Source organism: Electrona antarctica, assembly GCF_951216825.1.
Source record: "Electrona antarctica genome assembly, chromosome: 3".
In the NCBI taxonomy this organism is placed as follows: Eukaryota; Metazoa; Chordata; class Actinopteri; order Myctophiformes; family Myctophidae; genus Electrona; species Electrona antarctica.
In genome coordinates this window covers 50215079-50231027 of record NC_136808.1, presented here as the reverse complement: position 1 = coordinate 50231027, position 15949 = coordinate 50215079, and the positions used below count along the sequence as shown (strand labels likewise).

Genomic DNA, 15949 nt, shown 5'->3' with positions numbered 1-15949 from the left:
CAATGCAATTATTGTGCTGTCTACATGACATGCTATAAGTCTGTTTCAAATGCTATCTAAGTCTAAAAAGTGCTATCTAAGGGGGTAGGATAAGTGCTATGGGCCATGATGGAGTCTGAAAAGGTGGGTCTTCAGACTACGGCGGAAGATTGGGAGTGATGCTGCAGTTCTGATTCAACCGCTTATCAGGTCGCTGGGGCAATAGTTCCAGCGGAGATCTCCAGAGCAACGTTAACAACATCCTCCTGGGGATCCCGAGGCGTTCCCAGCTGGCCAGCGTGGAGATGTAATCACCCCATCTGGTCCTTGGTCTGCCCCGGGGTCTCCTCCTAGTGGGTTGTGGTCCTTGGTCTGCCCCGGGGTCTCCTCCTAGTGGGTCGTGGTCCTTGGTCTGCCCCGGGGTCTCCTCCTAGGTCGTGGTCCTTGGTCTGCCCTGGGGTCTCCTCCTAGTGGGTTGTGGTCCTTGGTCTGCCCCGGGGTCTCCTCCTAGTGGGTTGTGGTCCTTGGTCTGCCCTGGGGTCTCCTCCTAGTGGGTCGTGCCGCGAGGACCTCCCTAGGTTTTTTCTTCCCGGGATGTGTGTGGTCTCTGCTGTATGTCAAATATACTGTATGTGGTCTCTGCTGTACTGTACAAGCTCTCCTCCCTGACACGTGTGTTAGGCTGCACAACAGTGACACTTGGTGGTGTGTTAGGCTGTGCAACAGTGACACTTGGTGGTGAAAATATGCTATTTCCGTACTCGGACCCACACAGGGACACAGCTGTCTATAGGAGTCAAAAAGGGAATTGAATTGGAACTGTTCATTCTGCATGCCGGTGGCAAAAGTACAGTTGCACAAATGTCCGTCACAAGCAGGCATGGCGCTGATGACCGTGAAACTCAAATGTGCACTTCTTCTTTTCTTCTACAAATAGAACAAACCACATGTCATATCATTGGTAACGACACACACGGCTTGTGTTGGGAGGTAATGATTGGTAAACACATGCAGAGAGGCAGTCTAGCTACATGTTGAATCTATCAGTGCATCTGTAGGTTGGGTTACAGAGGTTGGGCTCCATTCTATCAGTTCATCGTCACATCACAGCAGAGGTAGAGAACAGGCTGACAATTGTTCCATCATTTTTTTTTATTTTTTAGAGAGGACGAAGAGAGAGAAGAAAATGGAGACCGTGTTTGTTCTACTGATGATGACAGTTGGACTGTCTCATGGTGAGAATATGATTTAATCACTAATCTACTAATTATATTCATAGGCACGATTATATTGTTTATGTTCTAATAATAAGTTATGAAGTGATTTTTGATGTTGAAGAAATACACTTAACTTAAGATTCTATAGTGTTTATCACCAGTGGTTACAATTTGTCAAACATGTCTATTCAGAATCCTTTCCATAGTAATGAAGCATGTTTTGTTTTTTGTTTTTTTGTAGTGACATGCTATTTATATTTATTTCAAACTGTCCTCAGGTATAGAGATCCACTGTGATGCCAGACAGAATGGAACTCAATGTTACGGAGCTGTGAATGGAACGGTTTCTCTACGACTGGTGGAGAAGATTGAGACAGGACTTCACTACCAATTAATTAAATGTGTAAAAAGCACAGAGGGCTATATAATAAATGAAAAAGTATTTGTTTTTAGAAGGGTGTTTAGGCCTATGGATAAATACCAAAGCAGATCATCCTTTGATGACAGTAGTGGAACATTTGACATGCGTGACGTCACAAGGAGTGATGAAGCTCAATATGTTCTTAAAATCTTTGACTGGTTGGGAAACAGGCTTCAAACTCAATATCTCCATCTGTTTGTTCAAGGTAACGTTTTACTTCTAAGAGCTGATATAAAAATATACAATAATAAAACATCGTCATAAACCAAATGTAGCTTTATTATTGATTAATTCATGTGAATTAATTTGGAAAAACTACATTCATATTGTATAGGTTGTTTTCCTGAATCGATATACGATTGTTAGTGCATAATTGCACTAACATGTGAGCAGAAATATAAAAATATAAGTCTGACCATATGTTACATCTATATTCAAACTAATGTCTTGTTTTATAACTGTCCTCCAGCTGCAGTGTCTCCTCCTAAGATGTCCTCTGAGTGTCTGTCCCAAGGACAGATGAGCGTGTCCTGCTCCTGTCAAGGGGACAGTGTCCAGTACAACTGGATACTGAATGGAGAACCATTGATGGACAAGCATCTCTTCTCTGGACATCTTGACACCCAGAACATCACTCTGACACAGGCTCTGTCTGGAGTCCTGGCCTGTGGCGTCAACAACCGTGTTAGCAGTTATATTACTGTTGAGCACATCACACCATGTCCAGGTGAGAATAAATATGATTGTAACTATGGGTTTGGATCCGTTAGGATTTTAAACCCTGAACTCCTTGGCTCATGATATTACCATACAGATTATAGACTCCTTGGCTCATGATATTACCATACAGATTATAGACTCCTTGGCTCATGATATTACCATACAGATTATAGACTCCTTGGCTCATGATATTACTACTATACAGAGTATATAGACTTATTGGGTCATGCATGTCAATACGTCTCACCCTCATCTTGGAGTGAGTATGAGACGGATGGTGGTCTCTTTAACCTGCGACGTCTGCAAAGGCCCGATCAAAGACATCTGAGGTGAACATCTGGGAACTCCAGTATGCTGATGACAGTTGTGCCCCAGCCTCCTGCCCTGCTGAACGACAGGAGACTACTGATGCTTTTGTGGAGGCATACGAGAGTGCAGGACTGGAAGTCAATGTTGGAAAGTAAAAAATCACCAACAATGATGTTCTAACCCGTGCCTGCCTCCCAAGCATGGAAGCGATCATCGCCAAGAACCAGCTGCGCTTCCTCTGTCATTTATATCTAAAGGAAGACTCATCCCTCCCCAAACAGACCTGTTTGGTGAACTGACCCATGGTTCTAGGCTGCTAGGGGGACCCAAGAGACGGCTGAAAGACCAGTTTAAACAGCTACTAAAAAGACCAGGATCCCTGTGGACAGCTGGGAGGCCCTGGCAGCGGACCACTCAGCCTGGCAGCGGACCACTCAGCCTGGCAGCGGACCGCTCAGCCTGGCAGCGGGCCGCTCAGCCTGGCAGCGGACCGCTCAGCCTGGCAGCGGACCGCTCAGCCTGGCAGTGGACCGCTCAGCCTGCTCAGAGACTTGAGACCGACCGAGCACAAGCAGTAGAGAAGAAGCGCCAGCAAAGACATCAACGTCTCATGCTGCCCCGCCCACCTCCAACACCTCCGTGCCCAGACTGCCCTCATGCTGCCCCGCCCACCTCCAACACTTCCGTGCCCAGACTGCCCTCATGCTGCCCCGCCCACCTCCAACACCTCCGTGCCCAGACTGCCCTCATGCTGCCCCGCCCACCTCCAACACTTCCGTGCCCAGACTGCCCTCATGCTGCCCCGCCCACCTCCAACACTTCCGTGCCCAGACTGCCCACGGCTCTTCCACTCACACCTTGGACTCCACAGTCACCAGCAGGCACACAGACGGAGCGTCCAGCTATAGGTCAGCTAGTCCAGGAGGAGAAGAAGTGAATGGCTGAGGAGAACGGATCCTCGTTTTACCAGGCTGCCATGATGATGACATTACTACCATACCAATCTGAGTGAGAACCCATCGTCAAAAAATAAAGGAAAAACAAGTCTTGAGAGACTACTACCATATACAAACTAGACTCCTTGGCTCATGACATTAATGCCCATAAAGGCATTTCCGCCTGACAAGATTTGCCACCTACTTCTCCTACAGATTCTGTCCAAAACTCACATACATCTGTACATATTTTCTCTGGAGTCTTTGTGATCAGGGTGTACTGTACAGTATCTGATTCCACATTTTTCAGATTCCATTCCGATTGGCTATCAACTGGTTTTCGAAGTTTTGCGGTCGAGGCTCGTTTATCACAAAATGCCACAAATCATGAACACAGCGTTCAACTTACGAGAAACTTTACATGCACGATTCCCATATTCTATCTACTTTATCCATGTATAATGTTGGATATTCAAAAATAGCAGATCTACAAGCTCACAGCGTGTCACTTTGTGACGTGCTACAAGCTTGTAGATCTGCTATTTTGGAACTATTTAGAAAAATCTTGAATAGGGCCTTCTTTTTATTTTATTTTAATAATTTAGATTTATTTTCTCTCTCTCTCCTGGGGGGTCCCTGGCACGAAACCTTTTCAGATAGGGCTAAACGGCCAAATACATCGATTTGGGCGTCCTTGACATACAAATGTTTGACACATTTTGCCCATTTTGTCTATTTTAGGCTTCAAACGCATCGAATGCACCTTATCCAACGGGACACACATCCCTCAACGATGGGTGTCAGAGAATGACTCCCTATGTGCGACGACAGCCACCACCCCTGTGACAGCCATAGCCAGTGGTAAGGAGACTGACATGACATCCTCTCAGACTACCCTAAACTCCAATCGGAGCACCTCTCTGACCAACAGAGAGCATCCACAGTTCTTTAGTAAGTCCGTCAGTCATTCTGACAACAGCAACATTTTTTATGTAGTTTTAGTCACATTATTTTGAATACAATCCCATGTCGTTTTTGTCATTGTAGTCATCTGAAATGTTTTAGTGTTTAGTCTAGTTTTAGTTGACTCAATATCATTACATTTTAGTAACTAAATTGTCGATGCCCGTCATAATGCCTGATTTATACCGTGCCAAAAATTACACCCACCCACCCACAATCAAACATAAAATGACCTGTCTTTTAGTTTTTCCGGATCTCTTCTCCCAGTCCCTCATTTTAGTCTAGTTTTTATTTGTTGACGAAATTGTCAATATAATTAATAGTCATAGTTTTAGTCATCATACTGTAGCTTAGTTTTTATTTAGTTTTTAGTATTTAGTTTTAGTCAGTGATAAAAGGTAGTCGGACATTTTTTGTCATAGTTTTAGTTGACAAAATCAACACAGTTTTTGTGCAGTTGTTTCATTACTGTAATTGTCTCCACCAGGCCGAAGGCATGGGGAGAGAGTATGTTTTGCACTCCGTCCGTCCGTCCGTGTGTCCGTGTGTGTGTGTCCGTCCGTCCGTCCTTCCGTCTGTGAACAGCTAATCTCCGGCACCGTTAACCTGGTCGATTGTGTGTCCAAATTTTGCACACACACTCCCTGGATGCCAACGATGAACCTCTGCCCCAAATTTTCCAGAACGGCCTGTTATAGCGCCACCAGGAGGCCGCTTTGTGCAAAACAAGTTTTTGGACAGTACACCTATAGATTTGGTCCAAACATCACGCAAATTGGTACACAGTCTCTCTAGAGCCATTCAACGAAACGGGTCTTTCAGATTTCTTAGACTCCATCCTGATTGGCTAAGATTGGCTTCCAAAGTTCGCAGGAGTGCTCAGTTTCAAACAAAATGCTGCAAATAATGAAAACATTGTGTGATTTCCGTGAAATTGTGCACGCACATTCCCACTAGGCCGAGGAAGAAATGCCACATGAACATTTTCAACTCAGCCTCATGGTGGCGCTATAACTGGCTGAAAAGTGTTTTACCTCTAACTGCACAGATCTGTGGATAACTTTGTATGTCAACTCCCTAGAGGCCAAGGAAAAACCTTTGCCTGGAACTTTTCACATCTGCTCTTTATAGCGCCACCAGGAGGCCGACATATGTAAAACACATTTTCTAATATTACTCCTTCAGATTTTATCCAAATTTAACGCAAATGAGACGGGTTTGTTTGATTTCTCATAATCCACCCTCATTGGCTACAATTGGCTTCTAAACTTTTCAGGAGTAGCCCGCTTTGTACAAATCGCCACAACTTTTGTCGATTCGATCGATTGTGGTGAAACTGTGCATGCATATTCCCACTAGGCTTTGGAAGAAATGCCACTTGACTTGACAGTTTTCAAATCAGCCTCATGGTGGCGCTACAACAGGCCAAGCCGCGTCACACACACACACACACACACACACACACACACACACACACACACACACACACACACACACACACACACACACACACACACACACACACACACACACACACACACACACACACACACACACAGCTCCTAAACATTTTGCCAAACATCACACACACACTCCTATCCTCCTGGTGGAGACCTGTGCCCAGAAGGGCACTTTTTCTAGTTATGGTCACACCTGTAATTGAGACAATATCAAATATTTGACCTATTGTAAATTGTACAACTTCAGCATTTAGTTGTGTAATTCAAATGTGAATTTAGTTTTATATATTTAGTTTTATGCATGTATTTTAACTAAATGTAACCATTGTTATTCTGTGCATGGAACAGTGGATAAGTGGATAGCACTGCTGCCTCAAGAGTGTGGAGTTTTCTGAGTATGGTTTACATGTACTCCTACAAACAACATGTAGTGACATACTAATGACAGTGCTCATAACCTAACCTCGCATCACCAGGCTTTCCACATGGCTGAAAATATATCAGTAAGACGCCCTAAAGGGTGAGGTCGCGTTGAAACAACAGAGCTTCTTCATACGGCACAGTTAAGAAGCAGGAGTTAAACTATTAATCTGCTATCTGTGAGGTCAGATGTAGAGTTGCTGGCCGGCTCCATATATGCAGATGTAGGTGATGATCCAGTCTTCTCCATGACACACGCCGTATATAGAGCATGTCTTGCGTGTACAGGGTTTGATGAGGTCAGATCAACATATGGAATTAATTCTGTACTGGCCATATATGGAGCGTTTCACGAGGCGTGACGGGCGCAATTAAGATTCTTTTCATAGTAAACTCCGAACTACAGTACAGCAACAATGTGAAAAGGGTGCCATTTCTTCATACGCCTTTGATGGCAACAAATGCCTCAAATCATCCAATTGTACATGAGGTTAAAGGAAATAAGGAACATTAATAAGGTTAAGGTTAAAACAGCGGCAGGTGCACATGTGTAGATAAGGTGCAGCACTGCCGGGAGAAGGGGCGGCACTGCCTGGGGGGATTTCGACACTCGACTGCCACTCGCTTCCGCGGGAGTGCGTTGGTCCGACATGCATTGCGTCGTATACTTGCGGTTAGGGTTAGGGTTTTGGAGTAGTGTTGGACTGATGCCGCCGAGAAACACTACCGCTTGCCGTGGGTGTTTTGCAGCTGTGTCAGTATCCCTAAAGCATCCATATTGACATGACCGGTCACATGTTGATGGAACTATTATGCCTAATTATGTTAAATTCAAATTACATTTTCACTGTTTTTTTCACTGTGTCCAAACCTCCATTGACTGGATCTACTCAACCTCCAGTGAGTTCTCAACATGTAGTGGGGTTCATCGTAGGACTTGTTGTTGGGATTCTGCTGACCATCCTTCTGCTCCTGCTGTGTCGATACACAACATCTAAAGGTGAGACATACTATTAGATGTATTGCATAGATACAATCGCTGAGTAATTCAGAATCAATGATTTTTGTACAGTACCACTTACCGGGTATGTGCCTTTTGCTTTTTTTACAGCTCCATGTTGTGCCAGGTTAGTACAGTATTAACTCGGTCTTATTCATCAACAGCAGTATAGTTTGCATCTTGTTTTCTATTTCATTCCTGTTCAATATAATTATCTCTTAATTACAGACCGGTTCAGTCTCAGGCAACCAATCAGGGCTCAGTTACAGCTCACAGGACCAATCAAAGTGGGTCTCCTGATGATGTGTACAGCGCACTGCAGCACGGTCAGTGTTTGAACCAATCATGTTGCTGGTAACATCTAATTATAAATGCACCAAGTCTCTATACGTACGTCTGTCTGTACGTCTGTCTGCATGTGTGTAATCCACGTAACTTGAGAACTGTTCGCTCCACCGACTTCAAATTCGGCACACACGTTCCACACCACCGCAGGGGGTGCAGTGGCCGGTGTCGAGTCGGTCAGACCTACGGTTGTCCAGAACCGCCCCAAAAAGGCCTCTGCCCAGGCTCTGGGCAGGGCCCCTGCCCAGAGCCTGGGCAGAGGCCCAGGGGTCCATATGGAGCTGACCTGTTCTGACATCATTATGACGTCTGCATAGACTCCATATTTGGGCATACCTGACATATATATGGGATTAAAAGGGACACAGACATAATATCTGGGTGGGGCATGCATTTCCAACGTAACGGGTCGGGCACCACTGTAGAGGCCCCAGGGCACCGCTCTAGTAAATCTTAATTTATTAAACAAAAAAAATATTTGTAGTAGTTACAAGTCTGCCAGTCATTTTTTCTCCTAATTAGCAGAATGATTAATGTGAAACATTTATGAATTAACACAAATAAGCACCACATTAATGATTGTTGGTTTCCTTATAGGTGACACAAGTGTCTATGGCGTAATCCAAAATCCAGACTATGAAAATGGTACAGTATACACGTTTTAAATATTTATTTAAATATATAATTGAATTCGCAATTGCTGATATGTATGAAGCAGCTGAGTCCTGCAATGTTTAGCACATTGTTTTGAGCAATTAAATATCGTCTGCCTCTCTCCTGCTTGCATCTCTCTTTCTCTATAGTTCTCTCTGGTGCACACGCATGCACGCACGCATGCACGCACGCACGCACGCACGCACGCACACACGCACGCACGCACGCACGCACGCACGCGCGCACACACACACACACACACACACACACACACACACACACAAAGCCTACTATGTTATTTAATGGAAACAGACTTCAGGTCACATACACTACAGTACACGTTAGGTTGACTGACAACCTTAATGATTTAATGTATTATGTGGCCGGCCATTCACAGGAATACTTATAGGCTAATAATAATTCAATAGGCATGTTGTAATATTCCAAAATTGAGTAAAAGCAGACTCCATTAGGCTACTGTATGTTGAGTATCCTGTTTAAAATGTTTACTGTAACTTTGTTTCATCTCCTTAGATACAGCTGTGTAGGACAACTCAACACCTCACTTGTGCAGTGGAGCTCTCTCTCGGTTTGAATCCCGGCTCCTCCTGTCCACATGTCGAAGTGTCCTTGGGCAAGACACTGAACCCTACATTGCCTCCAATGAGTCGGTCGGTGTGAGCTCGCCACCACTGGTGTGTGAATGTGGGAAGTGAGGACGCTGGTGTGTGTGTGTGTGTGTGTGTGTGTGTGTGTGTGTGTGTGTGTGTGTGTGTGTGTGTGTGTATGTGTGTGTGTGTGTGTGTGTGTGTGTGCGTGCGTGCGTGCGTGCGTGCGTGCGTGCGTGCGTGCGTGCGTGCGTGCGTGCGTGCGTGCGTGCGTGCGTCTATGGTCGGAAATAAGTATGTATGTGTACAAATATGGCTGTGTGTTTATATGTCTGTTTATATAAAATAATATATTGAAAGGGAGGTGAGGAACAAAATCTATATCTTAGCAGTTTATGCTCTGCCTTCTTTTAATAGAATATTTTGTTATACAAAAGCAAAAAACTAAACAAACAAAAAAAAAACTATTTTGCTTCCTTTATTTTATGCACAGTTGTTAAATTGTGATGTCCTAACCAAAGAGTTAGGACATACAGCGTTAGTCAAAGGGGAAAACACAGCCAGAGTCATGTCTTTTGCACACATTAACATATTCACGATTTATTTTGAACCCATTTAGGCCTGACGTAGAAATTTTTAAAATGTATTTTTAAAATGAAAAACCTCATGTTTCTATATCAGTGGTTCTCAATATTTCATGTCAAGAACCCCAAAAATTATATGTATTTGGCCGCCGACCCTCATCTGAAAATATGTCGTTCCAGGGAGGGACCCCCCAGAAGCAAAGATTTGAGTTAAAAACGTTCGCTCTGAAAGAATATATATTCAAAGATTTGCGCCACATTTTCACGATTTTTCAAAAATAGCAGACCTACAAGGTCGTAGCGCGCCACTCTTAGCAGACCTACAAGGTCGTAGCGCGCCACTCTTAGCAGACCTACAAGGTCGTAGCGCGCCACTCTATGAGCTTGTAGATCTGCTATTTTTCAATAGCTAAAGTGTAACATAATGCTTTAAACACCAAAAGGGGTTCCGCCCAAAATGGGTTAAATAGCAGATACAGTACATTGAGTACAAGCTCACAAGCACAGATTACGTTCCTTCGTGCCGTGCTATGAGCTTGTAGATCTCTTAACCCATTTTGGACTGAGGTCGATTAAAAAAAGGCTTCTAACAGTTTTCTGAAAAACCCATGTTTCTATGTCAGTGGTGTTCAACCTTTTTCATGTCAAGGACCCCCAGAATTATCTGTATTAGGCTGCGGACCCCCCATCTGAACATATGTTGTTCCAGGGACCCCCCAGATGCAAAGATTTGAGTTAAAAAATGCTCTGAAATAACATATATTATTATATTCAAAGATTTGCACCACATTTTCACGATTTTTCAAAAATAGCAGACCTACAAGCTATGAGGTTGTAGGTCTGCTTGTAGATCTGCTTTCAATAGCTAAAGCATAACATAATGCTTAAAACACCAGAAGGGGTTCCAAATCCAAAATGGATTAAGCGAACATCTTTAACTCAAATATTTGCTTCTTGGGGGGTCCCTGGGAGCACTGATAAAACTGTTGCGCCTTTCTTTCTTTTTTTCAAGGGTCCCTCATGGAAGAACATATTTTGAGATGGGGGGGGGGGGGGGGGGGGGGGGGGGTCTGTGGCCAAGTAATTTTGGGGGTCCTTGACATGAAAAAGTTTGAGAACCACTGATATAGAAACAGGTTTTTCATTAAACTGTTTGGAATTTAGAAGATACTCAGGTTTTAACCCATTTAGATCTGAGGCCGATTAAAAAAACACATATTCTAAAATCTAACTAATTTACAAGGTTTTCTGAAAACATTAAATTCTTATTAAAAGAATATAAAAAATAAATTAAGTTGCTATTATGAGACACAGAGGTGCATGAGACACAGAGGTTACACCAGGTCTAATTGGGTTAATGGTTTAATACATTTATAATTAGTAGCCTAATTAATTATAATGATGTACATACTGTACATATACTATTACTGGTATGTCTGTAAGGTTATGTCTGTCTAAATGTTGAAGGTTTTTGTGGCTCTTGTGAGACAGGATGTTATTTTGTTTCCGTGAAGTAAAACCTTCTCCTTTTCTGTGACCATAATGATCATAATCTATTCACACATCTGTCTTCCTCTGTTTCATTGTTCCTGTTTCAACCAGAGCTGTGTGTTGAACATTTTGGTACAAAAAATATTTGTGTCACAGACATACAAAATTAAAAAAAAAAAATCCGTCATTTTCGTGCAAAACTAATACTTGGAATGGGTCCAGAATCATGAATGACCCCTAGTTTGACATGCTACTTAAAGGACCACTTCACCACTTTTCAACCTATCTTCATATAATAGGTCCTCACTAATAATCATGAAAAAATGGCAAAACATTGTGACATCATCGATGGGGAATACAAGCTAATAGAAACTGCAGGCTTTCTTGTCCTGAAAAGTTGCAATGCGAAGCCATCGTTCTCACGATAATGAAAATCTAACATTTGTTGTCAAATAATCTTGTTTAAAAAATAATCTGCCTAATGATGATGTCACTGGAGGACAGTTTCTGAACTGCCCACAGCCCTCCTATGAGACACAGACTGAGTAGAAAAAAATCGTGCCATTTTATCATGATTATTAGTGAGGACCTATTATATGAAGATAGGTTGAAAAGTGGTGAAGTAGTCATTCAAAGCATAATTCAAATGTGATTTTCTTTGCCTTATATAGGTTTTCAATGGTACCCCAACGTTCATCCCCTGAATTTACCATGAACCAAAATTTACAGTATATAATAATCATTTTTAATGTTATATTTGGATGAGCCTAAGGATCATAAAAAAACATGAACGACAACTATTGCAATTTCTTTTGGGTCAAATCTTAGATTGACTGGCCTATTAGAGGTGTGAGGTTTCCACCTAGTGGCTGGACCTGGTTAGTCCCACCGCTCACATTTTGTTGTGAACATGTTTGTTTTCATTTCTGCAAGCTGTAAACGGTGTTGTGTTTTAATACATTAAAGTGTAAACGGTAATTGCCTGCTTTATGATCTTTGTAGAAAATGTTTAAGACACCCTTCCTCTTCTCATGGTCGAAGTCCAAAACTTTTTTGTTTTTGTTCCCCTCAGCAATATTGTAAATACTTTCGTTTCTTGGTTGTTGTTTTTTTTTTTTTTTTTGGTCTTTGTCTTTCTTCTTTTTCTTCTTTGTACACTGAAGCGATATTGCCCTTTGCCCCTGTTGAGTGTTTACTTGATCCCATATGTAGTCCTATGTATACATAGAAATTGTGTCCTATGTATACATATAAATGCTGTCTATACTGTACTGCTTTTTCCAAATAAAATAAATATTATAATAAAGTGTAAAGTGTTGTGGTTTTATTTCTGGTCAATAAATTAAACTTTCAAATTGTCTGGGCATTACAGACTACCGGTATAACCAAAGACTTATCCAAATTATATATATTAATATATATTAAGTAACTATGAAGAAATTGACAATAACATAAAGAAATATAGAGAGAGCTGGTCCAACTTTATCCAATGGGGTTCAGTGATGGGATAAAAGCGAAATGAACTCCTGTCTTTGGAAAAGATTGCATACATTCTTAAGGACAAACAAGAAATGTTTCAGGAGGTGTGGGGCCGTTTTATAAGATACATAAAGAACAATAATTTGTCACATTTAATGGATGGAGCTGAAGAGGAGTAGTGCTGTTGTTGTTGTTTTTCTTTTGTTTTGTTGTTGTTTTTGGTTATTGTTGTTTTGCTTTCTTTATATCAGTAATTGTCTTGTACTGTTCATTGTTGTTGTTTTTTTTGTATATTTGTATTGTCATTTGTGTGTAAAAAAGGAAAATAAATACATTGTTGGAAAAAAAAATGAACTCAGGTTATCTATTCCAATCATTACCTGTCCCTATGCATGCACCCTGTACCCTATCCCATGCACCCTGTACCCTATCCCATGCACCCTGTACCCTATCCCATGCACCCTGTACCCTATCCCATGCACCCTGTACCCTATGCACCCTGTACCCTATCCCATGCACCCTGTACCCTATCCCATGCACCCTGTACCCTACCCCATGCACCCTGTACTCTATCCCATGCACCCTGTACCCTATCCCATGCACCCTGTACCCTATGCACCCTGTACCCTATCCCATGCACCCTGTACCCTATCCCATGCACCCTGTACCCTATCCCATGCACCCTGTACCCTATCCCATGCACCCTGTACCCTATCCCATGCACCCTGTACTCTATCCCATGCACCCTGTACCCTATCCCATGCACCCTGTACCCTATCCCATGCACCCTGTACCCTATCCCATGCACCCTGTACCCTATCCCATGCACCCTGTACCCTATCCCATGCACCCTGTACTCTATCCCATGCACCCTGTACCCTATCCCATGCACCCTGTACCCTATCCCATGCACCCTGTACCCTATCCCATGCACCCTGTACTCTATCCCATGCACCCTGTACCCTATCCCATGCACCCTGTACCCTATCCCATGCACCCTGTACCCTATCCCATGCACCCTGTACTCTATCCCATGCACCCTGTACCCTATCTGGGATGGCTAAGAGTGGAGGAGAGAGTATCTCAGCTCTCATTGTGTCTGGTCTTCAAGATCCTAGATGCCTCTGTTCCTAAGTACCTGCTGGGCTACCTGCCCAGAGTGAGGGATGCTCACAGGTACTCAACCAGAGGAAGTCCATATGATCTAGTTCCCCCCAGTTTCAGGACACTCAAGGGAAAAAATGCTTTTTACTACGCAGCCACTACTCTGTGGAATGCACTCCCTCCAGCCCTGAAATCCCTACATTCTATTGCAAGATTTAGGAAAGACCTGAAATCATGGCTCCATCTACACACTAACTGGTCATAGTTAGCTTCCGACCCTGGATAGCCCATCTCCCATGCTCTGGACTATTCTCTCAGGGTACCTCTTGTCCTATGTATATAGCTCCCAGCCTTATATATAAGGATTATTTATTATATGTTCCATGGTTGTTTTGTTTGTACAGTATGTTTGTGTATAGTTTCATGTTTCAAAGTGGACCACAATGGAAACAAGCGAAGGCTTTTTTGTGTCTAAGTCCATTTGGCGTTTTTTAAAATGATGTCATTTTCTGTAATTTTCTTAAACTGCCAATAAAGTATTCTATCTATCTATCTATCTATCTATCCCATACACCCTGTACCCTATCCCATGCACCCTGTACCCTATCCCATGCACCCTGTACCCTATCCCATGCACCCTGTACCCTATCCCATGCACCCTGTACCCTATCCCATGCACCCTGTACTCTATCCCATGCATCATCATACATCCTCTCATTCCGGCCAATCATAATTTGTCCATTTGGTTCCATTTGTACACTCAGAGTTGCAGAACCGTAAGGGTCCATTTTTACACCCAGGTTTGCAGAGTGTGTGTGTGTGTGTGTGTGTGTGTGTGTGTGTGTGTGTGTGTGTGTGTTTGTGTGTGTGTGCGTGTGTGTGTGCGTGTGTGTGTGTATGTGTGTGTGTGTGTGTGTGTGTGTGTGTGTGTGTACAGGTGCACGTGTGGACATTGTCAAAAAATGCCTTCAGAGCCTGAGAATGTATGCTGCCAGGAAACAGGTAACATCTGTAGCTACAGCACTTTTTATTATTGCAGATCAAAATCATTGTATACAATCAACAGTGAACTTAACATTATCTCCATTGTCGGGTGGGTCGTCAACATGTCCATACACAAATGTGTGGCAAAGACTTGGTCTTGTCCCTGGCAAATTGTGTTGGATTCTCTCTTTCTCTGTTTTATACACCATTAGGATGTTCTTATTTTGATGATAAGATCCAATTACCGAATGTCATTAGTCTCCAGGATTTCTTCAGAATATGTATGACACTGTTTTACTATGACACTATGGCACATTCTGGGTCCCGACCGACCACTAATACTGTGATATCTCCACTGTGGATATATATATAATAAACAGTCCTGCTTTTCCAGATCACTGTAGATTTATTAGTTCAGAAGGATCACATAAGAACATGTATATCAGGCTTCCACACTCTGACTCTGGTTGTAACTCTACTGCGCATGACTTTACCCAGTTGCTAAACACAGTCAGTTCGTTATAAGAGAATGCCCCCTTTCGGACTGGAGGGAACCAACCCCAGGATATTACATTCCTTTCCCCTTAAGCTGAACACCAATACAAGTAGACCTCACCCAAAATCCACAATAGCCCTTCTGCAATTACTCATCTGTACACAAATGAAAGCACTTAAAACATCCTCAAATATAACAACAATAACAGCCTTTTTCATATCTCTTTTCTCTTCTTTTTTTTTTTTTTTTACACATAACTTCAATTAACACAGGGAAGGTGGGTGGACCACCACACTTCCCATGAGCCTCAGAGCGCATTCTTGCTCGTGGTTGAGAGGACTCACTATTCACGCACAAAGTCATTCAAGCGAGCAGGAGCTCGTCTCACCCTCGCGGAATGGCGCAGTGTCGGCGGTGACCCGGCTCCCCCAGACGGCGTTCCCACAGCAGGAGGTTGAACTGGAACCACCCCAGGAACGGCTGTCCCCTCACCGACGGGATGTGTGATGATAGAGTCCTCAGCCGAGGGCTCCATGGACTGGTCCGGCAACTGCAGACCTCCAGTCTCCAAGGTCTCCTCTGTAGCTGTCGTACTGCTGGGCTCCGCTGCATAGCGCTGTCTGACCTGATCGACGTGGCGTCTGACAGAACGCCCCCCTCCTATCTGTGCCGTATACGACACAGGCCCGGTACTCTCCTCGATGATTGCTGGAATCCACTTCGGGCCGTAGCTGTAGTTCCGGACAAACACATCATCCCCCGGTGCAAAACTCCTCAGCT

The 15949-nt window shown here is 43.3% G+C and overlaps 1 protein-coding gene across 1 annotated transcript; it reads left to right on the top strand.

The window, feature by feature from the left end:
• Positions 1-1083: 1083 nt before the first annotated feature.
• On the top strand, positions 1084-9048 carry LOC306920345 (uncharacterized protein). The gene is made up of 9 exons (XM_079497064.1): positions 1084-1214; positions 1475-1822; positions 2087-2344; positions 4323-4442; positions 7326-7424; positions 7536-7551; positions 7653-7750; positions 8367-8414; positions 8958-9048. Exons 1-9 carry the CDS (start codon positions 1166-1168, stop codon positions 8969-8971), a joined length of 1050 nt encoding a protein of 349 aa, XP_079353190.1. The 5' UTR covers positions 1084-1165; the 3' UTR covers positions 8972-9048.
• Positions 9049-15949: the final 6901 nt, after the last annotated feature.

Excerpts from the sequence above, each read along its gene's own strand:
- LOC306920345 (XM_079497064.1), top strand. The coding sequence starts at position 1,166 with ATGGAGACCGTGTTTGTTCTACTGATGATGACAGTTGGACTGTCTCAT. Across the intron at positions 2,345-4,322 it reads GCACATCACACCATGTCCAG|GCTTCAAACGCATCGAATGC; the intron begins GTGAGAATAAAT and ends TGTCTATTTTAG. Across the intron at positions 4,443-7,325 it reads TGTGACAGCCATAGCCAGTG|TGAGTTCTCAACATGTAGTG; the intron begins GTAAGGAGACTG and ends CTCAACCTCCAG.